Source organism: Xyrauchen texanus, chromosome 4 (genome assembly GCF_025860055.1).
Source record: "Xyrauchen texanus isolate HMW12.3.18 chromosome 4, RBS_HiC_50CHRs, whole genome shotgun sequence".
Lineage (NCBI taxonomy): Eukaryota > Metazoa > Chordata > Actinopteri > Cypriniformes > Catostomidae > Xyrauchen > Xyrauchen texanus.
In genome coordinates this window covers 25,000,756-25,025,170 of record NC_068279.1, presented here as the reverse complement: position 1 = coordinate 25,025,170, position 24,415 = coordinate 25,000,756, and the positions used below count along the sequence as shown (strand labels likewise).

At 38.6% G+C, this 24,415-nt stretch overlaps 1 protein-coding gene across 3 annotated transcripts in view; it reads left to right on the top strand.

Moving 5' to 3' along the window:
• Nucleotides 1–219: 219 nt before the first annotated feature.
• Nucleotides 220–24,415, top strand: part of LOC127640467 (transportin-1-like) — a 33,189-nt gene continuing 8,993 nt past the window's right edge. For 2 of the 3 annotated variants that reach the window (XR_007970090.1, XM_052123062.1), the window contains exons 1-19: nt 220–781; nt 2,596–2,671; nt 3,898–4,047; nt 5,601–5,707; nt 13,688–13,821; nt 14,756–14,837; nt 14,979–15,101; nt 15,432–15,550; nt 15,735–15,795; nt 15,969–16,140; nt 18,292–18,444; nt 18,657–18,882; nt 19,015–19,186; nt 19,343–19,429; nt 19,591–19,698; nt 19,907–20,065; nt 22,518–22,605; nt 22,721–22,819; nt 23,268–23,363. Coding sequence is in view for 2 of the 3 variants with exons in the window: in XM_052123062.1 (XP_051979022.1) it covers nt 677–781; nt 2,596–2,671; nt 3,898–4,047; nt 5,601–5,707; nt 13,688–13,821; nt 14,756–14,837; nt 14,979–15,101; nt 15,432–15,550; nt 15,735–15,795; nt 15,969–16,140; nt 18,292–18,444; nt 18,657–18,882; nt 19,015–19,186; nt 19,343–19,429; nt 19,591–19,698; nt 19,907–20,065; nt 22,518–22,605; nt 22,721–22,819; nt 23,268–23,363 (2,317 nt within the window). In the remaining variant the exon portion in view is untranslated. Of the gene's footprint in view, nt 782–2,595; nt 2,672–3,897; nt 4,048–5,600; nt 5,708–13,687; nt 13,822–14,755; nt 14,838–14,978; nt 15,102–15,431; nt 15,551–15,734; nt 15,796–15,968; nt 16,141–18,291; nt 18,445–18,656; nt 18,883–19,014; nt 19,187–19,342; nt 19,430–19,590; nt 19,699–19,906; nt 20,066–20,811; nt 21,401–22,517; nt 22,606–22,720; nt 22,820–23,267; nt 23,364–24,415 lie in introns of those variants that run through there. The other variant, XM_052123074.1, reaches the window with a different exon arrangement.

The following is a 24,415-nucleotide window of genomic DNA, read 5'->3' as shown; positions in this document are numbered from 1 at the left end:
GGACATCCCTAGTTTCTTTACAATTAATATTATTATTAAAATATTAGGATCCTGTAAGCTCTACCATCTTCTCTCGTATTGGCTGTCGCTCCCGAAAGTCGCTCTTCATTTGCATAAAGTTAAACATTTATCACATTTGTTGCGTCGCTGACCACGCCCACATCCGGTCACCGTCGCTCGTGTTGCCGGAAGTCGCCAGCTCTCATTGAAAATAAATGAGATGAGGTCGTTTTGTCGCTGGCAGTTTGAACGCAGTGTGAGTCTCACGCTCTACTACCGACTGAGCTAGCCGGACACCGGCGCACTGGACAAATATTAATCGTACCCTTTTCTTGTAACTACTTTCCACCATTGCTTTTACATTTCTGGGCAGGCGCTAGGACCGGGGCGGTGCCACAAAGAGGCTTATCGCTGTGTCGATGTGCGGTGATCTGGACCACTCATAGTCCATGTATGTGAGCTAGCCTAGCGTTACCAGCAGCCCAACGCTCGAGAAACACGCTCATTTTCAGGCGAGTCCATCCAACGGTACATTTCGTCGGGGCAGCTTTCTCTTCTTCCGCTCGATTGCAGTCGGTCTTTAAGTTGAAGGTCAAGGTGGAGGCCGTTATTTGATGTGAAAGGGTGTAGATCTGTGTCTGTGGCGACCGAAGGAGAGAGACTCTTACTATACAAGATGGAGTGTCAATGGAAACCCGACGAGCAGGGACTTCACCAGATCTTACAGCTGCTCAAGGAATCACAGTCCCCTGACACATCCACGCAACGATCCGTCCAACAAGTATCCTTTAGTAGTTCACTACATACACCGTGTTAAAGGATGGAGGCAATTCAGTAGGAATTGGCCTGTGATTAGCGCATACGCTAGTTGTTCTTGAGATTTGTAATGCACACGCTTTAATCAGGGACTGTTTCATTATGGGTTTGTCTGTATTTTACGTGTAGAAAAGTGTGCTGACTGTGTAGTGTACGTACGTGTATCGCTGTCATTTAAGAGAGAGGTTTTTGACTTGTAAGATTTAGATCATATAGCGGGTCAAGATGCTGTCTTGTCAACAGATGAAAGGAGCTTTAACATCTTCCCTGAGATTATTTATAAACCATCAGGTGATCTAATGAGATATGTCACAAAACTAGTGAGCTCCCTACCTAGACAGTGTTTTTGGGGGCAATCATAGGCGTGTTTGAAACATAAAAACGAGCCTTGCCCCTGAATGCTGTCTAGGTAGACAGCTCACTAGGTTTTGAGACACAGCCTGTGATAAGATAAACCTTCGGCTGCAGTGGTGCGAGTGTTGTCACGATGTTTCTCTCGTGTAATCGGAGGCAGCTCAGACAAAGGCATTTGAAATGAGCGATACAACTATGATACCGCTAGGATATTTTATCCAATATCTGTTATCTGTTGTTTTTTGTCATAAATGTAGGTTAAAGGAATGTTCCGGGTTCAATACAAGTTCAGCTCAATCGACAGGACTTGTGGCATAATGCTGTTTACCACAATAAAATTAATAAATACATTGGACTCGTCTCTTTTCTATAAAAACAAAAACAAATATTGAATCGTTGTTACAGTAAATGGAAGTGAATGGGGCAAGTCAAAAAACGTTTTAAAAAAACGCTGCTTAAAAAGTTCAGCCACAAGACGTAAATACATTTGATAATTTATTTTAGTGTAATAAAATCAGAGGTAATTTTATATATTACTATGATTACCAACATTGCGTCTTCAATTGTAAAATTTTATATAACAACATAGATACGGTTAGTAAGAAATGTTATCACTTGTAAAATGTTTATGTCTTGTGACTATTTGAAACAGTGTGGTGCACTCAGTATTTTTTCCTCAAAGTTCTACTCCTAAAGAAATTAATATTCATTTTGAAACGTATGTTTAAAATCATGACTACTCACAGGGGAGGAAGATTTCAGTCATATCAGCCGTTTTATTCTACATGGAGTGGGTCCCCTCATGGGGCTGCCATGTTATGATCACATGACCAGCTGAAAACTACTAATCTCGGTAACCGCCCTGTTATTGGAAACTATCACTCATGGATTAAATTATTCATGGCTGACTGTGAAGAGTGAATTTATACAATGGCACCTGTAACTCAAAACTATTTATATTGAATGATGCTGCATCCACGCCGCTTGTTGTCAAGTCCAAGACGATATATTAAACAAATTACTGAGTGCACATTTAACATTTATGCACTGGCCTCATTCTCTTACAGTGTAAGTGCCTTACTGAAACTGAATTTTTATTTTTGGAAATAAATGATAGAAGAGTCAAAATCATTTTTATATTATGTGACATAATTCCATTTGACAGTTTTTGTTCAAAATAATTGTTGCAATAATTATCTTTTGTTCACATTGTAATTTATCTTTAATCCCATATGAACAGTCAGCTTTCATAATTTATAGATGTGAAATTATGCACATCATTTGCATGATCCCATCAAGTTCTGTTAGGATAAATCGGCTAAGTGACAGTCCATACAATAACATTCATAAATACACATTACCCTTTCTGTTCACATCATACTCCATCTCTTTAGTTTGCATGACTTTCCTTAGTGAGCACCACAGAAACTTGAGCAGCTCAATCAGTACCCAGACTTCAACAACTACTTGATATTTGTGCTCACAAAGCTAAAGACAGAAGGTAAGATGTAACCGTTATGTTATCATACAGTACATTTAATTTTTAGTTTACAGGTCTGATTTGTAGGGATGGATATTTAGAGTAATTTTGTAGTCGGGTACTCTTAACACATAAAAAAATCCCAGAGTAATCGATTACTTGAAATTTAGAATTTAAGTTCAACATTTGAACCTGTGTTTTTTATGAAATAAGTTTGCATTATGCATCGAGGTTCAAATGTTACTCCAAGAAAAACACAGAAATGAAAAATCCAAGTCTTCTTAAGTGGTACAGTCACTTTAAATCATTTAGATGTTCTTTTAGGGCAAACTGTTACTTTAATAACATCATGCATCTGCAGCACCAAAGAATGCGTTGAGTTTGTTACAGCAATATTCAGGTGAAAGAAGCCGTTTCATTGTTGCCCATGGCAAGTGAAGTACAAAAGATAATTGAATTGCAATATTCAAGTATTGTTTTTACTAGTATATTTAAAGCTGAACGTGTACTTGATTAATCGTTTATTCATGCATATCCCTACTGATTTAGCAGGTGATGTATTCTCAATTTTTTGCACAAAAGGGACCCCTGAGCTGATACAAGCATCTTGGTAAATATGGGTCACTAGTTTTAAAGCCTTGATACCACGCCTGTACAGCTGGTACCCTCACACATGAGAGAGCGTGTGTACAAAACCTCCGGGAATATAACCCTGTTGTTTTGACACATTTTGGAAACATCTTGCAATGGGAGGCTACAGGAAATTGCCTGCTGTTGGTCTGCAGTGTGGTTAATTGTTGCTGTTTATGATGTCTGCCATGGCAGTTTGAGAGATAATCTTATAGTACATTTACTGGAAAGGATGGATCTGATATAAGAAAAGGGAGTTGAAACAAACAGACCAAAGTGAAAGCCCTTAGCTCAGTTTTAAGCAGTGTTTAGTCTCACTAGTGACTTCTGAAGCCAGTCCCTTCATTGCTAGGATGACTTCAGGTTAATGGCAACATGTTTAGAAATGGCACTGGTTCATCTACTGAGACTTCTTCCTCTCTTTAAATTAACCTGAGATCCATGTATAATAAAACAGAAGGCCCTTTATGAAGCTTCCACCAAACCAGTTGTTGTTTGTTTGCTTTAATCCTGTTGTGATCTGTTCCCAGGACCCTATTTTCCACACTGTCTGAAATCAATTTCCACACTGTCTGAAATCAATAATGCTTGTCACCCTGTCCCTCCCTTTTTCATAGATGAGCCCACTCGCTCTCTCAGTGGGCTCATTCTGAAGAACAACGTGAAGGCCCATTATCAGAACTTCCCAAATGGTGTCTCTGACTTCATCAAAAATGAATGTCTGCAGAACATTGGAGACTCCTCACCACTCATTAGAGCCACAGTGGGTGAGTATGGACTGGTAATGCATTTAGATTGTGGCTCTTAGCCACAGTTCTGTGGCATCTTAAAAACCCACCATGACGTAAGCTATATTAAGCCTTTTGGGTCTGTGTATGGTTTTGTGTTGTTTTTTAATCAAGATCAATAATTGATTGTATGCCTCTGTAGTATATACACTCACCTAAAGGATTATTAGGAACACCATACTAATACTGTGTTTAACCCCCTTTCGCCTTCAGAACTGCCTTAATTCTACGTGGCATTGATTCAACAAGGTGCTGAAAGCATTCTTTAGAAATGTTGGCCCATATTGATAGGATAGCATCTTGCAGTTGATGGAGATTTGTGGGATGCACATCCAGGGCACGAAGCTCCCGTTCCACCACATCCCAAAGATGCTCTATTGGGTTGAGATCCGGTGACTGTGGGGGCCCTTTAGTACAGTGAACACATTGTCATGTTCAAGAAACCAATTTGAAATGATTCGAGCTTTGTGACATGGTGCATTATCCTGCTGGAAGTAGCCATCAAAGGATGGGTACATGGTGGCCATAAAGGGATGGACATGGTCAGAAACAATGCTCAGGTAGGCCGTGGCATTTAAACGATGCCCAATTGGCACTAAGGGGCCTAAAGTGTGCCAAGAAAACATCCCCCACACCATTACACCACCACCACCAGCCTGCACAGTGGTAACAAGGCATGATGGATCCATGTTCTCATTCTGTTTACGCCAAATTCTGACTCTACCATCTGAATGTCTCAACAGAAATCGAGACTCATCAGACCAGGCAACATTTTTCCAGTCTTCAACTGTCCAATTTTGGTGAGCTCTTGCAAATTGTAGCCCCTTTTTCCTATTTGTAGTGGAGATGAGTGGTACCCGGTGGGGTCTTCTGCTGTTGTAGCCCATCCGCCTCAAGGTTGTGCGTGTTGTGGCTTCACAAATGCTTTGCTGCATACCTCGGTTGTAACGAGTGGTTATTTCAGGCAAAGTTGCTCTTCTATCAGCTTGAATCAGTCGGCCTATTCTCCTTTGACCTCTAGCATCAACAAGGCATTTTCAGCCCTCAGGACTGCCGCGATACTGGATGTTTTTCCCTTTTCACACCATTCTTTGTAAACCCTAGATATGGTTGTGCGTGAAAATCCCAGTAACTGAGCAGATTGTGAAATACTCAGACCGGCCCGTCTGGCACCAACAACCATGCCACGCTCAAAATTGCTTAAATCACCTTTCTTTCCCATTCTGACATTCAGTTTGGAGTTCAGGAGATTGTCTTGACCAGGACCACACCCCTAAATGCATTGAAGCAACTGCCATGTGATTGCATTAATGAGAAATTGAACAGGTGTTCCTAATAATCCTTTAGGTGAGTGTATGTAGTTGCAGTCGTGTCAGTATTCGTGGTGTCTGGATTAGCTGCCGTTTGTGATTGACATTAGACTATGAGTGTGATGAGGTATGCGGTGCTGTTTCTATGGTTACTCAGCCAACATCTTGCAGAAAATGGCATATATTGTATCATTCATACTAATTTTTATATTTTTTCCTCAGGTATTCTGATCACAACTATAGCCTCTAAAGGGGAGTTACAGAACTGGCCAGAGCTTCTGCCTAAACTCTGTTTACTGTTGGACTCGGAGGACTATAACACTTGTGAAGTAAGACACATACACACACTTTCTGAAGCAGCCTTTCTCTCCCTCCTTTGCGAAAGTCTTCTCATAAATCACATATTATCTGACATTTTTCTCATTCCTTGTGTCGCTCGTTTGTAAGCGTGCTGAACTATAAGATGATGAATATTGCTGACTCTTTGTCTAAACCTGTAATGTAATTCGAAGGTTCATCATTTAAGCTCTTAGTAGTTCAGTTGATGTTGAATGATACACACATGCACTGCAGCATACCTCCTCAGCAGTTATCTCTGTTTGGCTTCTACATAATAGAAGAAATGTATGTCATCATTTTGTTGGCTGTTCATATTAGATTATTTACGCTAAAAACGGTCCTGTTTTTTTTTTTTTACACCATTCATTGATATAATTGGTTTATTATTGTTCTGGCTGTTTGGTTGTAATGTTTAGTTCTATATTTCTTTAATGCCTTCTCTACATTAGATTGTGAAAAATCATACCTTTTGTAATTATTAACACAAAGGCCATACATAAAAGGCAAAATTATTCTCTTATATACACCGATCAGCCACAACATTAAAACAACCTGCCTAATATTGTGTAGGTCCCTCTCGTGCCACCAAAACAGTGCCAATCAGCATCTCAAAATAGCATTCAGAACTATTCATTATGAGATGCTAAGCTATTCACAATTGTACTGAGCGGTTATCTGAGTTACCGTAGACTTTGTAAGTTCAAACCAGTCTGGCCATTCTCTGTAGACCTCTCTCATCAACAAAGCATTTCCATCCACAGAACTGCTTCTCTTTGGATGTTTTTTGTTTTTGGCACCATTCTGAGTAAATTCTAGAAACTTTTGTGTGAGAATCCCAGGAGATCAGCAGTTACAGAAATACTCAAACAAGCCCGTCTGGCACCAACAATCATCCATGCGTTTATCTAATCAGCCAATCAGATATGGGTCAGGAGCGTCAGTTAATGTTCACATCAACCATCAGAATGGTTAAAAAATGTGATCTCAGTGATTTGGACCATGGCATGATTGTTCAATCTGACAGAGCAGGAAAACTGTGTGTACATGAGATTTGAATTGATTGGGTAATTCTCTGCTATTGACATCAAAACGTAATTATGTAAACACTTGCGTACATTGGATAACCCAGTAAGAATGCCGGTCAAGTTGTTTACCTACTTGTGTCAATTGGTTTATGCTTAAACTGTTTATGATCTTACCCCGATAAAGGAAAGCTGTTTAAGGCAGTTACGTGACCACACGCTTTTGTTTTAAGCATTATCATGTAAGATTGTGCATGTAATCATGATCATTATGTGTCTGTGCTAATGCTATTTGTAATGTCTTAAAACTGAATATGCACTGCTAATAAGTATTAAGATATACTGACCATTTTAAATACAACCATTGGGACACCAGTGCCATAACATGAACAACCGTTTTGAAAAATGTATTTTGCTGATTCTTGCATGTGAGTGAATCTGCTAGAGCAGGGGTCGGTAACCTATGGCACGTGTGCTAGCACTGGCAAGCGGAGGGGTAATCACTGGCACGCCAGCAGCAGCGAGAGAGTAGACTATTTTATTTTGATGAAATTCCACATCTTCATTCCAATCTACATGATGTAATCCTTCCTCATGATCACACAAAATGTTTTCGTGAGCTGAATGGGAGACTAAACAAAAAGTTAAAATGTGATGAGACTGCAGTATACCCAACAGACTCGTGCCGCATGTGCAAGCCATTCGCACATTATGAGCCGGCAGCGCTTCGGGTTCGGTTAATCATGCGAGTAAACACGCCTGCTTTGCTCCAGTCACGCTGCGTGGATGACAGCCTGCATTCCGTGTATCATTTGTTTCTTTCTGCTTTCAGAACAACACGCGATGTAATAAGGGAAACACTACTATTAATCCTTGAGATTTCCAACCCAGCATCAGGTACATCCTCCTTTAACCAGTCACACTCAAAATTACAATAAAACATTAAAAGAGAGATAAAAATATAAATGAAACCTGGAAATACAATTTTAGGATTTTGTAGGTGCGATTCACAGAAAATGGCTAAATAGTTGATCGGCTTGTGATGTGTGAATGTCTTGTCACACTTTAATAGTGTTTAGTCTCTGATTCAGCTGATGAAAACATGCTGCGTGATCATGAGGAAGGATTACATCAAGATGTAGATTGAAATGCAGGTGTGACAAAACTTCACACAAGTAAAATAGCCATCTCCACTCTCGCTATTAATTGTTTGCTAGTAATTACCCCTCTGTGTGATTTGTAAAATGTAGTATGACATAATATAAGAAATATTTAACATTGCACAAAATATTGTGATCAGTAATCAAATAAGCAAATTTGTGACATTAACTGTAACTCATTTAGTACAAAAGGACAGGGTTTCTTTCATTAAAGATTTTATAAATATTTAAGATGCTCTGTGAAAATTCACATGCATGATCATGATAATATCATAATCATCAGGTTTTCACTCAAACATTTATGCTGATAATATAATTTGTAAAAAAACTAAATAAAAGATTAAATTAGAAAAGTACAAAATAGAAACATTTTCACAAGTGGACTCAAACTTTGGAAAATCATTATAGCATTACAGTATTATATTATATATTAGGGCCGGGACTCGATTAAAAAAATTAATTTAATTAAATAGAGGCTTTGTAATTAATTAATCGAAATTAATCGCATTTTAATTGCATAAAAATTTGACCTGAGAACAGTGAGAAGTAATTTTTTTCACATGGATTTTTAGTATACCATTGAATAATGACTGAATACATAAGCTTAAGCAACAAAATATTGTTTATTTTTGTTCAACCAATTCCAGCAGACCAGTGCAATTTTTGCCATTAAGTGTAGCAATAGCATATTTAGAAATATAGTCCAACTCTCAATAACCTTGGCCAAAACAATAAAGAGTTCAACATGCACCAACAACATAATATTTAAAATAAAATAAAAAAAGTGCCAGTGATTGACCTCAGTCCCTATTCTTCCAATATCCTGATGAAAAATAAATCTCTCCGTTCATTTTTTATAACAAAATTTCCCATCCACGGGGCCAACCAAAGCGGTCTCGTCAGCTTCTTCGTTCATGTTCACTGTGGTTTGTTGTTGTCTGAAGTCATGAACGCTAGTTGGTGCTCCAGTATAATCGGTCCGCTGAAACTCATCCAGTGAGAAACGTTCCGCGGTGCAAAAATAAGTGTGATTAAAATGCGTAAAAAAAATATTGCGTGTTATTTTTTGTGCAATTAATTAATCTTAATTAACGCGTTAAAGTCTGTAATTAATTAATCTTAATTAGAGGAATAGGGAGAACCGGAACTTTTCCCAGTGTGCCGGCCGAGAAAGGGGGCGAACGGGCCGCGATAAGCTGAACGGGTCATGGCAGGTTGAATAGGGCCACAAAACGGCGCAGCGATATTCCATTCCAGTGAATTCCTGCTTGAAACTTTGTGCCAGGAGTGGCATAAAGTCAGCAATGTGAAAGTCTTTTGGAAAGCGTGCAAAGACACATGAAAGCTGGGATTGAAAATCCACCAAATATTGATTTCTGAACTCTTCCTAAGTTAAAACATTAGTATTGTGTTGTTTAAAAATGAATATGAACTTGTGTTCTTTACATCATTCGAAGTCACTGCATCTGACCAGTCATTTTCTGCAAATACATTTTTTTATTTGGAATTTTTTAGAAATCTGTCAGTAGTTTATAGAATAAAACAAAAATGTTAATTTTAATCAAACATATACCAACAGTAAATACAGAGAAACTGAACATTTGGAGTGGTCTCTTAATTTTTTCCAGAGCTGTATATATATATATGTATATATATATAGGTGTTTTCCTAACTGAATTTTTGCCACTTCAGGAAGATTTGTTACAAACAAAAGTAAGAAAGTTAATTTTTTTTCTCAAAAGGCCCTTTTACAAGAATTTTTTGTGATGGCTACAATCAAATTTTAATGCATTGCTTTCTTTAGAGAGCCCACATCAAGACCTTTGTCCTTTGTAGTGAGTAGGGCATAGGGACGATCACTTAAGATTTGAATTCGCCCATATGTTTTTGGCGGGGTTTGGGATGGGCGTCGACACAGCCATTAACTAGGAAAATAAAAAATGGCACTCCATGTCAAAAAGGTTGCCGACCCCTGTGCTAGAGCTTTAAGCATCTGGGCTCAAGGCTAAGAAGGTAAAGGCTTGGCATTAGATCAGCACACACTCTTGGACACAAACTATCTATGCTTTGAAGCCCTCCATAATGCTTTTCGTCTCTAATGTTACATATTTGAGATTTGACTTGTAGTTAGAGCAGTTCTTTGTAAACTCAGGTGCTGCTGGGCTTGCTTGCATGCTGTAGTGGTAGTAGATTCACACACACACACATGAACAAAGAACCAATGAACTACAGCACACAAAGTACAGTGCCGTGCTCTGTGTGACTATGAGACTCTTGCTGAGCAGGCTTGTTAGCAGAGATTGAGGTCAGTTATTTTTTAGTGTGGAAATCAGATGTGGTCACAGCTGATCGCAGACATGATAAAGGCAGTGCACTTTTTCAGACTTTTCTTTCCTTCTATGAGTATTTGTGTCCACCTGTGCTGGCTGTACCTTATATTTTAAGCAAATGTGTATATACTTAGCTAAATATAGTACTTCTGCACCACAAGTGGTAGCAAAAAAGAATAGCAGAAATAATGAATATTTTCAAATCCCCCCCATCTTCCATTGGTTTGCTAACAGTTGGTCTTGCCCCAAACTCATGCTTTTGGTTGAGCCATTATTGCAGTATAAGGTTGGGATGCTCAAACAGAGAGTAATGTTCTGATGGTGTAACAGAATTTACACTTTGTTTCAGAAAGTATTTTAATATCTGAAAATTTACACACTTCAACTTTCTTTGTTTTTATTTTTTTATTGACTTCTTGAAAAAAAAAAAATAAATTCAAATTTTTACATTTCCTTTCTGCTTTGCAAAGGAACCTTGTGTGTGGAATGTCACACCCTCTGCCCTTAATGATTGGCAAATCATCACGCAGCATTCAGTCTGAATATTTTGAATATGCATCTATAAATAGCTATGTGTATACTGCAGTTACATCAAAGTGAGGTGCCATACTGTAGCCAGCTACTTGGGGAAACTCTTACAAACACGCATCAACTTACACTGACTTGCTTAGTAAAAGAATCACAAGCCTGCTCATGTGTCATGAATATCAAAAATAGCAGGCAACCTACAGCCTGGCGTGTTTGTGTGTAAGAGGGAGAATGATTCCAACCACTACTATGCTCGTCTGGTTTGGTTGTAACATATGGCTCCTCAAGTTGCATCATGAAGTCTAAAGCAGTCGTGTAACTCCAGACATTTCCAGAATGTTAGTGATGACTTTATTTGGCTTGGGCGTAGAATGCTTTTAGTCTCTGAAAGGGGTTTCACTTGTAGAGATGTTATCTAGGTGGCATGGTTTAAATATTCCTGACCCTTTATGAGTCATTGTTTATTGGCTAAAAGAAGCAAAGAACGTGATGGTAATTGCTGACATGCTAGTTGTACAGTTGTAGCATAAGCGTGAACTGGAGACTTACGGTTTTTTAGAATATACAATTTTTATTATGCAGTTATTCTTAATATTTAATTATATGCTTTGCTATCATTTATTTAAAAATGTTTTTTCTTGTATCTTAAATGCACCGTATTTAAGCTTTTGAATTAGACTTACGGCCTCCGATACATCAAAAAAAAAAAATCATCGCCTGCAGACATGGAGACTATGTATTTATTATATATTGTAATATACTTTGAATGCTTGTTTAGACCTTGAGAAAACTGGAGGCTTCCTCTTTGTTTCTTTCTCTCAGCTCTCCAGCTCAAAATGTGCCGTGTGCAAGCTGACAATGGAGACGGTTGCCATAGCGACAGTCAGGCCAGGCGGCTTGTTGCCACGGTGCTGCTTGTGCTCGTGACCTGATTAGACTTCTTATAGGTGGAATGTCTGTGAGATCAGGAGGAAGCTTGATGTATTGGGAGGGTGTCTCAGACAAAATTAGGTTTTTGTATGGTTCTCCATCAGATCGTTTTGAATCCGTTTTGAATCTTGAATGGTCACTGATATAAAATGGCTGTATTTAACATTAACTGATTAATTCATGACTTGTTTAAATGTTAGTAAGATGCTTAAGACAAACCTATGATTGCAATGGTACAGGGAATGACTTGGATTTCCAAACCTTAGGATTACCTATCTTCCAAACCATATTAACCATTTGTATTGTTAGTGGCACTGTTACTTTTCTTTGTTCAGTAAAATGGTGACCCTTTTATTCTCATTAACTATCTTTTCTAATTCCAGTTCAGGAGCCATGTTAACTAATTTATTTTGTCTGCAAGAGTCACAATTAAAAAAAAACAAAAAATCCTTGTATTGGGAATTTTGGGGGTTTAAGAGCCAAACAAAGCTTGCAAGTTATGGGTAGAGCACCAAGGTGTTCTGTTCTTATGGAAATTGTTACAGAGCAAGGGCTAGTAGAAATCTGGGGAAAAGCCTACTTTATTCATGCATTTTGAGAAATAAACAGATATAATATAAGCAAAACAAATAATGAACAGTATTTTACATGTTTACATGTACATGTTTTATTAGAAGCTGTGAGATTTCTCTCTGAAATGTTGTGGGAGCATCCGGTGACAGTAGTCAAATCGGCAGGTGTCAGTGTTTTGAACATTGTTCATGAGAACCAACACATTGTCCTCAGTAGACATTTTGAATGATTCTTGGTCCAGGTGGGTGGAAAAATTTTACAGAAACATCACAGTTTTCCACGCTGATGTCCTCAACCAATGGTGTGTCTTTAAGTCATTGAGTTTCTCAGCCAGAGAAACAGAGAATTCATCTCTAGGAAGAACTACAGTGATCATATCTGCTCTCTCAGTCATAACCCACTGCTTAAATTTTATCAGGAAGTGTGTCATCTTTGTCTGACTCTTCAAGCATCTGCAGTAAGGCCTATACCTGGACACTGGTCACACTTGTTGAGCATGCAGTCATAACTGTTTATGTCACAGACTAGAAGTTCGAGCAGGCCTTTGTAGTCCACTTTGTAGGCCACTTTTAGCTTTGCTGACTCTGACATTGTGAGTTCCAGATGCTCTTGGCAGCACACACCATTTTGGCCTTCGTTCACAAAATTTGTATCTCCCTGTCTTTAACTCTGGGTGCTGATTTTTAAACTCCAAATACAGTTCATTAAGGTTTTCTTAAAACTAAATGATTTTGTTTACGAACTTTTTGTATAACCCTGTGATACATTATGCTTCACTGTTGCCCAAATGTTCCGCTTGCACACTATACTTACCTAGGCACCCCCTAAAAAAATGAAGACTCAATCCCGTCACATTATAAATTGACCCTAAAAGTGGAACTTTTAGCAATCTTGAGCATTACATTGGGACTTAAGTTCTCAGTCTAAGGAATAAGAATGTGCAAAATGTTTATATATGTACATGTATCTTGAAATGTGCTCTAGAGATCAGTTTATGTTCCAGGGAGCTAGGACCATACTGAGACGAGATACTGAGGTTTACGTATAACCAAAATGTTTCGTGTGCCATGACACAAAGATGGCTGTCATGTTTAAACTAAGTAAAATAAAAAAACTTGTGGTTTTGCATCTCAAAAAAATTAGGAATATTATAAATGGTCAAGCAACCAACTTTACAATTATTGGACCACTTGAGATTCACTGACCCAGGTTTTCAGAAGATATCATGTTTGGCAGTAGCAAGCATTTCAACCAGGTTGAAGCTGTTCTGAGCATCATAACATCTTTCAGATTCACAACATTCAGCGTGCTTCACTTCTTTGAATGCCCTCTTTCATCTTCTTTTTTAAATAATGTAATGTGCCTTTTTGAATGACAATTGTTCAGTGAGAAGGGGGAATATTCATAGTCTATTTTTTCTATTTTAGGGGGCTTTTGGAGCTCTGCAAAAGATCTGTGAAGACTCTGCCGAGATCCTAGACAGCGACATGCTGGACCGTCCGCTCAATGTTATGATCCCAAAGTTCCTGCAGTACTTCAAGCACAGCAGCCCCAAGATCAGGTAAGACAAACCTACATGCACTGGCGGAGCACAGCTGTTGGAATCCCCTGCTGCTTACAGGAACATCACCGCCCTTAGTGAGACGATGTATCACTCAGATATGACCAGAAAAAGATATCATGTTACTTAAATACAGCAGAAAGTATAGCATATGTTGCACCATAGTTTGGCTGACTGGCTGAACATTTTTAAAGCAACATCGAGCCAGCATCACACGATGTGACGTTTCCCAATTCTAAAGTGCAATGTCGCATCATCAGTGTCTTATAATTTTTAATGAGACTGCGTTGCCTTATCTTATGAGAACGTGCTGTCTCATGATTATTCATTATACCAGGTGACCAGCGCTGCCTTCAAACACTTAAGCACCTCTGTTGAGAGAGTTGAGAGTACTGGGACACTCCCTGGCACGCTGCTGACAGAGGGCTAGGACAGGCTTTGCAATCAATGGCAAAACCTTTTAAATGTTGGCGCAACATGCATTTATTAATGTGAGTTTTTTGAGAAATGACTGGGACTCATTTGAGACACCCCAGAGACAAATGCCATCCATCCATTGGTGCTTACCAATCTAAGCTCCTATATTTGTGAATCAACATCTTAGAATAAGTCTCAGAAGTTATTAAAGTGTAATAAACATTCAAATATATTCAGTACAGAGTACCTGGCTTGGAATTTAATTGTGCATTAAATGACAGATATAAAATGGCCAGTGTGATTCTGTGTAATGTTTTGTGTACTTACAAAACAGTGTATACTTTGTGCATTCTGTTACGAGCAATTGTGAGAATCTTGGATGCTGTTAACTGCATTAGTGAAATAAAGCTGAGTGACTGGATTAGACAGTTGTTGTGTTCTAGTTAGAATACTATGTTTGCTGAGCAATTGTTTAGACTGGTTTTATATGTGCTGTTTTTGTTGTTATTTATTGTAGATCTCATGCAATTGCCTGTGTGAATCAGTTCATCATCAGCAGAACACAAGCCTTGATGCTACACATAGATCCCTTCATTGAGGTACACTGACCAACCTCCTTTTTGTCACTTTTTAACATTTTATTTTTTATTTTTTGCTAGTTTTTGATATTCATTCATTTTGTAGTTATCAGGAATGATGTCATGATTTAATGTATTTCTCTGTCTGTCTGTGTGCCACAGAACCTTTTTGCACTGGCTGCGGATGAGGAGCCAGAAGTGAGGAAGAACGTGTGCAGAGCTTTAGTCATGCTTTTAGAAGTCAGACTAGACCGTCTCCTTCCTCACATGCACAACATCATTGAGGTTAGACCACGCCCCCTGCAACCCCTCATTAAAACCTCATCTATCACACAACCATCAAATACATATTCATGGATTAATCTAATAGGATTCTCTATTAATATGCTCTATGAGAACCTTGACTTCCCTAGTAATGATCTGTTAGCATAAATGATTATCTCTATTAAACAATTGTAAATGTTTTCTAAATGTAACTATTGCACCTATCCTAAACTAGACAGGCAAGTTGAGGCAACAGCAGCCTCTAATGGACTTGCAAACTATACCCATTATCAAAAATGTCTTGAATGGATGTCTTCATGTTTTACTGATCTTAAATCCTTAATTTCTCAGTACATGTTGCAGAGGACGCAGGACCAGGATGAAAATGTTGCTCTGGAGGCCTGTGAGTTTTGGCTTACACTCGCTGAGCAACCTGTGTGTAAGGAGGTTCTGTGTGGACACTTATCCAAGTGAGCACTCTCACAAGCACACACAGTGTTTTTTGGATTTGAGAAACTTGAGCAACTGTAAATGACAAAGATGCATTCCCAAATGTAATAAACACAGTTTTGCAAAGGCAGGACATACCTGCTTATTTGATGCAAATTAAATAATCCGATTACCAGGATTAATCTGTTCCCACCTTTTTTTCAGGCTGACACCAGTTCTTGTCAATGGAATGAAATACTCTGAGATTGACATAATCCTATTGAAGGTCAGTTTCTTTCTCTCTCATTCTCTTCCCTGTCTATTAATTGTGTGCACATATGCTCTCATTCATTTCTATGTTGTCACTGCCATACCAGACAAGCTTTCAAAATAGTTCTGAACTTTAAATGTCAAGAACATTTTGAATGGTATATACAGTATGTTGTTATTGATTTGCAGGGTGATGTTGAGGAGGATGAAGCTATCCCGGACAACGAGCAGGACATTCGTCCAAGGTTCCATCGCTCACGCACAGTTGCTCAACAACACGAGGGTGGAGACTCCATCGCGGAGGATGAGGACGATGATGATGATTTGGATGATGATGAAACCATCTCAGATTGGAATTTAAGTATGAAAGAGTGTAGAACAGTTCCACAGACACAAATGACAAAAGAAAATCCTTGATTGTAGTTCTGCACTGTTAAAAATCCATCCAATACCAGAAGTGTATGAAATAAAATTCTAAATTGAGCTGTTCAGTAATGTCAATTTGTAAGCCATCATAAAAATAATTTTAATGGTGAAAAAAATGTCTAGATTTACACTGCTAACAGGGATTTTTCCTGGCTCAAAATGAGGCAGAGGTGGTAACATCCTGATCGTGTGCACACATACCCTTGTACCATGCCTTCCACTGGTTGAAACTTACAAGCAACATTTTTTAGGTGTTCTAATAATTAGATGATTGAAGAAAATGACAATTAGCAACTTAAAGCATATTTAATTAAAAAAGCTAGCCTGTTCAACATTAAATTAATTAAATACAACATAACAACTAATGTGTTCATTTATAGTTAACAAACAGCAAACTTGATTAACCTCTTTAACCGATAATAAGATCATCTCTGATCTCAGGTATGCGGGTGGGTGGGTATGGTGGGAAGGGTCTATGTGTAGAGACCAATCGGCCATTGTTTTACAGCTTGGATTGGACCGATCGCTTAGATTGACAGGTCTTGATTTACCATGCGCACAACTGAAACAGTGCTGGATATTATTACTAATTACTTATTCTGTGTAGTTATGTTTCTTTGTTATTGTGGTATCTACAAATGTAAGTAGTTCTTAGGTTCAGTAAAACCCTCAGATCATTTGTTTGGGGAGTTTTTTGCGCTTTTGATAAAAAGGCTTCCTTGGTTCCAAATGCCATAACTTGCTTTGAGATTTTGTATAACAATACAACATTTTGCCTAGATACAGTTGACATGATTGTAGTCATCATGTCAAGCATGAACAATTAACAAAATGAATAAATAAACTGTATCACTTTCTCAGCAGTATTGTAACATAAGAGCCTCCAAACATGAGATGTACATAGGGCCGGACAAGCCATCAGGAGAACCGAGACTTTTCCTAATGGGCCAGCCACGAAACGGGGAAAAATGGCTGAAATGGGCCACTGTTATGCAGAACGTGCCACAAAATGGTACTGCGATATGTCAGTATGGGGCAGCGATATGCAGAAATGGATATAGCTTTTCTGCATATAATTTCGGTTCAAGACCGATACGGCAGCAAGCTTATTGTGTATGATTTCTTTATTTACAAACCTACAACATTGTGCTGTTATTGTGAGTGTACGCAAATAAAAGTAAATCCTTTATAGTTTCAAATGATGTCTTACTCTTATCTGTATGACCAAAAATGATGGAGTATTTTTATCTGATGTTATCAGGGAAAAAGTCAGGTGATTGTGGTGGCGCCTTCGGTGACCACAGAGGATTGACTATGTTATGTTATCAATATAGTAAAAACAACTCAAACCAGAGGAATTCAAATATTGAATTTTACGACGCTATTTTGAGCCAACACGTGATTAGCTTGCTTGTTGTTAAGCTTAATGCAGGGCTATTGCCTAAGTTCTCCTGGCTCTATGGAGATTTTTTTTTATAGTGGTTTAATTTCACAGCAGTGGCAAACAATTTTGAAGCTTAGGGAAAACATTATCCTTACCTGGCTGTCACAAATGAAGGCTGGTCAGGTAGACTTCGACGTTCTCCATGCTTTAACTGTGTGGAGGCTGTGACAAAGAATGTCAAAGAGAGGGAGGGGCAGGGACTCGTGTGGTCTTGCAGAATTACAACTAAAATGCAGAAGTCGGGTACACATTTAATTGAGAATTGATGCCAAGGGCCAAATTTAAATGAAAACTAAATTGTAAATTAAAAAATAAGAAATTAATATAAAAAAGTGCTCTTATCTAGTGAAAGAGGGCAGGTGTTTGAGCACCACTTGGGGTCTATCTGTGCATGTGACTGTGCACAGATAGTCGTCAGTCGGAGGCAGCATGAAATTTGACGGAGGCGGCAGCCTCATAATTCTCTGTGCAGGAAAAACCCTGGCTAAATAAGATGGTATTTGTCATCAAGGTCTGTGAAAAGGGTCCATTAATGACTTCGTATTTAGTTTTAGCCGCAGTGGAAAAATTATTAATTGTGACTTCTTTGAAATAAGCAACAGATTTTCATGTATGTCATAATTATTTTTCTCTGGTGCATAGGGAAATGTTCTGCAGCTGCATTGGATATCCTAGCGAATGTTTTCAGAGATGATCTTCTATTGCATACTCTTCCACTACTGAAAGAACTTCTGTTCCATCCAGAGTGGCTTGTCAAAGAGTCTGGCATACTTGTACTGGGAGCCATTGCTGAAGGTGTTCTAAAACCAGACATAAACATAATTATACTGTATATATATATATACTGTGTGTGTGTGTGTGTATGTATGTACGCATACGTATATATATATATATATGTAAACGTACATATAGCTCATATTTTGCCTCATAGCATTAGCATTAAAAGAGTAAAAGCTTGGATGTAACCATGTGTCTTTTACCTTTGACATCTTTGATTTTTCTTTTAGGCTGTATGCAGGGAATGATCCCCTACTTGCCTGAGTTGATTCCTCATCTGGTACAGTGCCTGTCTGATAAGAAGGCGCTGGTTCGTTCCATTACCTGCTGGACTCTAAGCCGTTACGCACATTGGGTTGTGAGCCAGCCCCCCGACACCTACCTCAAACCCCTCATGACTGAACTGCTCAAACGTATACTGGACAGCAATAAGCGCGTCCAAGAGGCTGCCTGCAGGTGAGCATGTGTCAACATATTGTGCCAATAGGAAGCACCTATGGATTTATATTTGTTTCTTGTAATTTGGCACATCCTTTGTCAAATTCTTTGTACTTAATTAATCTCTTATTCTCTCCCTGCTTCACACAGCGCCTTTGCTACCCTTGAGGAAGAGGCATGCACTGAGCTGGTGCCGTATCTTGCATATATTTTGGACACATTGGTCTTTGCTTTCAGTAAATATCAGCACAAAAACCTGCTCATCCTCTATGATGCCATTGGCACTCTGGCTGACTCTGTGGGCCACCACCTCAACAAACCAGTAATTTCACAAACAAACAAATAAACAAACAAAAACATGTGTATATGGCACCTATTCTCCTCTTTCAAATGCATACATAACATCCTGTCCCTCACATGCATGACTTTAGAGTGCTGTTTGTGTATTGCTTTTCACATTGCTTTTCAATGTGTGCAGGAATATATTCAGATGCTGATGCCTCCATTGATTCAAAAATGGAATCAGCTAAAAGATGAAGATAAAGACCTCTTTCCGCTATTGGAGGTAAATAAACAAAATCTGCTGTGATTTTGGGGGGAAATCACAGCAGAAGAATTGTACAGAATTACATATATAAGTGTATGCATCTCATTGTGATTTAAAATTAGATCATCATAGGTAACCTGTAGATAGTGTATGTAATTCTATGTTTATTCCTCTTACAGTGTCTCTCATCTGTAGCCACTGCCCTGCAGAGCGGCTTCCTGCCATACTGTGAACCTGTCTACCAGCGCTGTGTTAACCTGGTCCAGAAAACACTCGCCCAGGCCATGGTGAGAGACCCAATATAATTAACAAAAAAAGCAAACAGTTATTGTTACATTCCAACTTAACACAATCATTTACATATTTTTGGAACCTATAAAAGAAAGCAAGCAAAGAGCAAGAGATATAAGCTGGGCCTTTACTAGAAGACATAATTGTGTCATTTGCAACACAGTCTGGCAGATGGGTTGACATCTCTTTCGCTCTGTCTCACAGCTCCACCAGACTCAGCCTGAGTTCTGTGAAGCTCCTGATAAAGATTTCATGATTGTTGCTCTGGATCTGCTCAGTGGATTAGCAGAGGGTCTTGGTGGGAACATTGAACAGCTGGTTGCCCGCAGCAACATTCTCACTCTCATGTACCAGTGCATGCAGGTAACCGTAAAAATCAACTTAAAGTTGATGGAATTTTTGGACATTAAAATGCTTTCTCCTATCCCAACTTAATATGCAGAGACAACCATAAGTGAGCCATTTGTAGGTTGATTCCTCTGAAAGTGTAAAAACTGTGGTCTTATGTATAGTAGCAAACAATTTTGTTCTGAGCACGCAGAGGACCAGTAGGAGGATAAAAAAATGAGAACCGCTAATCATTGCCCATGATTTTGCAATCCACAGATTTATAAACTGTTCCCTCATTTTAGCAAACCATGCCCATTGTTTTTATTAACCATGCCCTCAATGTACTAATCTGTATTCTCAGATTTGTAAACTGTTCCCACAAATTCATAAACTGTGCCCATGTTTATTCTTGAGTTCGCCAGTGGCAAGAGAAAATATATGAAAAATATATAGATATTATCAAAATTATCAAATAAATACCATTACACAATCACATTCTCTGCCACAAACAATATTTAGTCACAGTTTTTACTATGTAATGTAAAACTGTCTTGTGTAGTTGATTTTCAATCAAATGGCTATAAGAAATATATTACATCTATGTTTCCACATAATAGGCATGTATGGTAGATATGTTATTATTTAATAACTACATAGAATAATAATCAGCCAGAAACTGCTGAAAATAAAGACATAACCTGTGCCATTATTTGTATTGGTTTTACCTTCTTGTGAAAAGTTGACATGGTCACGTCATCTAATTCTCTATCATCTTTTAGAAATGTAAGAAAATTCTCCATTTGGGAGGAGGCACGTGGCGCCATGCGAGGATTGGACGTGTGAACGGCGAGCTCTGCGCAGTTTGTTAGTTTTGAATTATTTTTGTGTCATAAACCAGTGAGATTCGATACACCCTGTTCCATAACTGTTCTATGAAGACAATATGTCAATGAATTCTAAATACTCTGACTCTGGAGACATTAAAAGACACTTACGTGCTCAAGCTGACACCCCTGACAGGGCCACAGACCAGGGTCTCAATTTGGATGGTGCGGCGGGAGAATTTCAGCACCAACTGGCGAACATTTTGGCAATGCTGGCAAAGATCGTTGCTGACTTGAAGGATTTTGCTGTAACGCATCAATTGATCTCTGCCATGGAGACTAAATTCACTGGTTACAAGAGTGTCGGATGTTGAGAAGTGGATCGATTATCTGGAGTCATCAGTGAGGGTATTAGCTGCTAATCCAAGTCCAAGGTGAAATCGAGCAAGGTCAGAGATCCGTGGAAGGAGACCGGCCCAATCAATTCTGGACAAATTTCTGAGATCATCCGATAAAGATATCGTGTTAAGTGAGGCGAGATGTAAAGGAAGGATTTCTTGGAAGAGCTTCAAATTCTCTCAAGAGTTTATGGGAGAATGATTTAAAATTAGTATTTGAGGAGGGAGTGTGGGCTAGGATTCTAAAAAATGTCAAGTCTACATCTAGAGATGCAAGGGGTTCACCTTATGCAATTCAAGAAAAAATCTGTTGGACCACCTCTAGATTGTATAGGCTTGGTATTAAAGACACATCCACCTGCTGGAGATGCCAATCAGAAGATGGAGACACAACCCATGTCTTTTGGGGGTGTATTAAGGTCCAAGAATTTTGGTTGAATGTTCAGAGTTGTATATGTGATGTTTTGGGCACTCAAATTTGACTTTGCCCCAGACTCTGTATTTTGGGTGATATGGCAGTCATAAATTTGGGGTATAAACATATACAAAATTGGGTTCTGACCAGTATCATGATTGGTAGACAAATTATTTTAAGGTGTTGGATGTCGGACGGAGCACCATAATTTCCAGAGTGGTGTGCGGAGATTGGGAGGGTGGCAGCTTTCGAGGAGGTGGCAAGTAGAAAGGTGGGGTTTGTTAGGAAATGGGGTAATTATTTAGCATTTTTGGGGGACTCTCTGGGAGGGGATGGGGAGAGAGAAGTTTAGTTTAAGTATGCATGTTTATTTTCTTTCTTTTCTTTTTTCATGTGTGTGTGTAGTGTGTGTGTGAGTGTGTGTGTGTGTGTGTGTGTGTGTGTGTGTGTACAGTTATATGTGACCACAGCTGTGTTCCTTGGGTGTTTGTGTTTTTCTCTGTTGTGTATTTTTGAATCAATAAAAAATATTCATTGGAAAGAAAATTCTCCATTTTGGAAAATAAAATCTTAAGATTTATAAACGATCAAATATATCCCATCTGCAAATGCATTCAATGTAAACCACAGGTCAAACCTGAACAAACCGGTTGACAAAGATTTCTAGTGAGGGGCTACAAATCCATGGGTACAGTTTGCAAAACCGTGGGTTTATTAATCTGTGGGTACGGATTGCAAAATTGAGGGCACTGATTAGTGATTTTCCCCTGCGGGCTCTGATACCTTGCAGAAAATGCTGCAGCCTTGTATGGTTACAAAAATTTTTTATTCACTTTTAATTTTCTCAGGATAAAATGCCAGAGGTACGGCAGAGTTCATTTGCACTGTTGGGAGATTTGACCAAAGCCTGTTTCCAGCATGTCAAACCTTGCATTGGTATGCGGTACCACATTACTATCACTTCCTCAAATTAGAAAATCTGATCTATTTTTGTTGATTGCATACATTCTGGGACATTAACGTTTGTTTGTTTGTTCTAATTTCTCTCTAGCTAATTTCATGCCTATCTTAGGCACAAACCTGAACCCAGAATTGATATCGGTATGCAACAATGCAACGTGGGCCATTGGAGAAATATCCATTCAAATGGGTGAGCATTTTGTCCTTTCACGTTTTTGCCCATGTCCCATTACACAGGATAAACGTTTAAACGTTTAGAAGGGCAGTGGTGGCTCAGCGGTTAAGGCTCTGGGTTACTGACCAGAAGGTCAGGGGTTCAAGCCCCAACACCACCAAGACACCACTGTTGGGCCCTTGAGCAAGGCCCTTGAACCTATCTGCTCCAGGGGCGCTGTATCATGGCTGACCCTGCGCTCTGACCCCAGCTTAGCTGGGATATGTGAAAAATAAATAATTTCACCATGTATATGCAGAAATGTATGTATAATGTGTGACAATTGATCAATTTATTTTATTTATTTATTAACCTCGTGCTTGTTTTCTGTACCTTCATGCTCCATTCTATGACTTCAGTTATAGAATTGAGCAATTTCAAAATGCTCTCAAGGGTAACATGCTACTTACTCATCTCTGCTCAGGTTCAGAGATGCAGCCATACGTTCCAATAGTTTTACAACAGCTGGTGGAGATTATTAATAGACCCAACACACCCAAGACTCTGCTGGAGAACACAGGTACCATTTGAGGGGTTCTAGACCAGGCTGACCCCCTCACAAGAGGTTTCTGTCTCCTCCTTTTCCCAGACTTCCCCAGTCCCCATTCTGCAGTGCTTATTAATCTCCATACAAACTCCAGGAAGTGGACCTTACCAGGTCTGATAAAGGTTAAAGCAAAATTGATGTATATATTCTACCCTTGGACAATATTCAATTGGGTAAAGCATATGTAAACAAGATCATGAGCAATTCCATGCTCGTGATCTAATAGAAAACTAATTGTTTTCTATATAAAAAGTGTATTCCGTCTGAGCTGAGTTTTCTTGGAATTCCAGACTTCATATATGAATATAACAGACTTTGTAATGGTCCAGCCATGGTATTGACTGAAGTGGATTAATATACATTGAACCCTGTGTTAGCGATTGAAGTTAATAGAGATAAAATCATCACAATGAAGTTTTAAGTGTCAGTCAGTGAGGTACTACAAAAAATAAAAAAAATGTCGTCTGTAAGCTCTATGTCAGACATGAGAGGAGAATTTAGTCTTGCTGTCTTTGATTTGACAGTTTTTTCTTGAAGCTTTTAAGCTTAAATAATCTTTAATTAAAGAAAATTGATAAACTCAGTTTTTAATCTATTTTGTGGTGTTTAGATAAATGAATAGCACCTGTACCTTGCAAATTATTTCTCAGTTACTCTTTACTCTGATTGGACAGCTTTAATTGGAGCTCTAGCTTGAGCCGTAATAACTGCCCACAATGATTTCTATAGAAATCTGAAATGAGGGTACTTGTAGATGTGTTCCTGTTTGTCGATTTCTTTCTGTTGTTTTAGTTTCTTTTCTTTTTCAATGTGAATGCATACCTGCCAATAGATGTTGAATGTTGTTTAGTTAAGGACGGCTAACGTTTAATGCAGGATTGCTGATATCTTGATCATTCACGTTGCAAAGACGAAACCCTCCAAAAAAAAAAAAAAACGTTTGCAAATCCTTACTGACTTACATTTATGCAATTTTTTTGTGAGTCGTTTTCAAATGCGAGTCTACTAATATCTCTTCTTAATGG